This window comes from Buceros rhinoceros, unplaced genomic scaffold, assembly GCF_000710305.1.
Source record: "Buceros rhinoceros silvestris isolate BGI_N320 unplaced genomic scaffold, ASM71030v1 scaffold6995, whole genome shotgun sequence".
Lineage (NCBI taxonomy): Eukaryota > Metazoa > Chordata > Aves > Bucerotiformes > Bucerotidae > Buceros > Buceros rhinoceros.
In genome coordinates this window covers 2322-3643 of record NW_010413314.1, presented here as the reverse complement: position 1 = coordinate 3643, position 1322 = coordinate 2322, and the positions used below count along the sequence as shown (strand labels likewise).

General features: G+C 59.8%; 1 protein-coding gene across 1 annotated transcript in view; it reads left to right on the top strand.

Moving 5' to 3' along the window:
* FTCD (formimidoyltransferase cyclodeaminase) overlaps nucleotides 1–1322 on the top strand; it is a 5780-nt gene that overhangs the window by 3977 nt on the left and 481 nt on the right. Inside the window, exons 9-12 of the mRNA XM_010136671.1 lie at nucleotides 37–166; nucleotides 291–452; nucleotides 690–733; nucleotides 814–952. Of these exons, the coding sequence (XP_010134973.1) occupies nucleotides 37–166; nucleotides 291–452; nucleotides 690–733; nucleotides 814–952 (475 nt within the window). The remainder of the gene's footprint in view (nucleotides 1–36; nucleotides 167–290; nucleotides 453–689; nucleotides 734–813; nucleotides 953–1322) is intronic.

Sequence of the window (1322 nt, the reverse complement as noted above, 5' to 3'; positions counted from 1 at the left end):
GGGGAGGCTCTGACCCACAAGACCACTGTGCCACAGGTACCTGGTGCAGGCAGGAGAGGTGGACGGGGAGCTGGTGGCCAAGCCACTGGGCGCCTTTGTGCGAGCAGTTGGTGGGAGATCGGCAGCACCAGGAGGAGGCTCTGTGTCTGCAGCTGCAGGCGCCCTGGTATGTGCCCGGCACCAGGATGGGGCCTCTCCTTGCCTGGGGGGGTCCTCTGGGTGTGCCAAGCCCCTGAGGGTAGCTGGCAGGCACTGTATCCTGTTGGAGGATTTACTCTGTGCCCTTGCAGGGAGCAGCCCTGGGCTGCATGGTGGGGCTGATGAGCTATGGGAAGCGGCAGTTTGAGGAGCTGGACCCCATCATGAGGAAGCTGATCCCCCCCTTCCATCAGGCCATGGACGAGCTGGTGGCGATGGTGGATGCTGACTCTCATGCCTTCAGCAGCTACATGGTAAGGTCCCACCAGCGGCAGAGGTCCAGTGAGGAAGAGAGGGGCTTTCTGGCTGGGAGGGGGGACAGAATCACTGCGCCCCGGTGTCCTTAGAAGCAGAGCTGTGATCTTGGGCCAGGAGAAGGGACACATCAGTTTGCAAGAGCATGGAAGCTATCAGGTCTGCCCTGGCCCCCGATGCAAGTCATGCAGGGTCTTGGAGCAAATGGCAGCAAATCTGCTTTTCTTTGCCTGCAGGAAGCTATGAAACTGCCAAAAAGCACCCTTGAAGAGCAGGAGAGGTGAGCTGGACTGGTGGGGACTGGCAGACTGGGGGAGCACAGCCACCTGGTATTCACCCCAGGCCTGTCCTCGCTCTCAGACGCACGGCTGCCATGCAACAGGGACTGAAAACAGCTGTGAGGGTGCCCTGTGCCCTGGCAGAGAAGGTGAGTGGGCTCTGGCCTGCTCTGAAGGAACTGGCACGCTGCTGCAACCTGGCCTGCAAATCCGACATCCAGGTACCACCCCAGCTCACGTGTTGCCCCAGATGGGGCTTTGGAGACTATGGAACTCACTGCTTTTCCCTCCAAGGTATCCCTTGCATCCTCCAGGATGCACCTCTCCAGCCACACTTCTCAAACTGGCCAGTGGTTTCTTCCCACTACCTTTTTGGCTGCTTTGCAGCCCTTGTAGAAGAGTTGACATCCACCAGCCCTTGCCTGGCTTTTCCCAGCTGAGTGACAAGGCCAGGAATGGTTCCCACTGCTGGAGCCACATCCTGAAAATACCGGGTCGGAAAGAGTTGCACGTCGCTGGGTCCCTGAGGGTGGGAGTCCTGCAGCATAAGGGTCCACCCTGCTGCAGGACCAGGCAGTGGTGCTCTGGTTC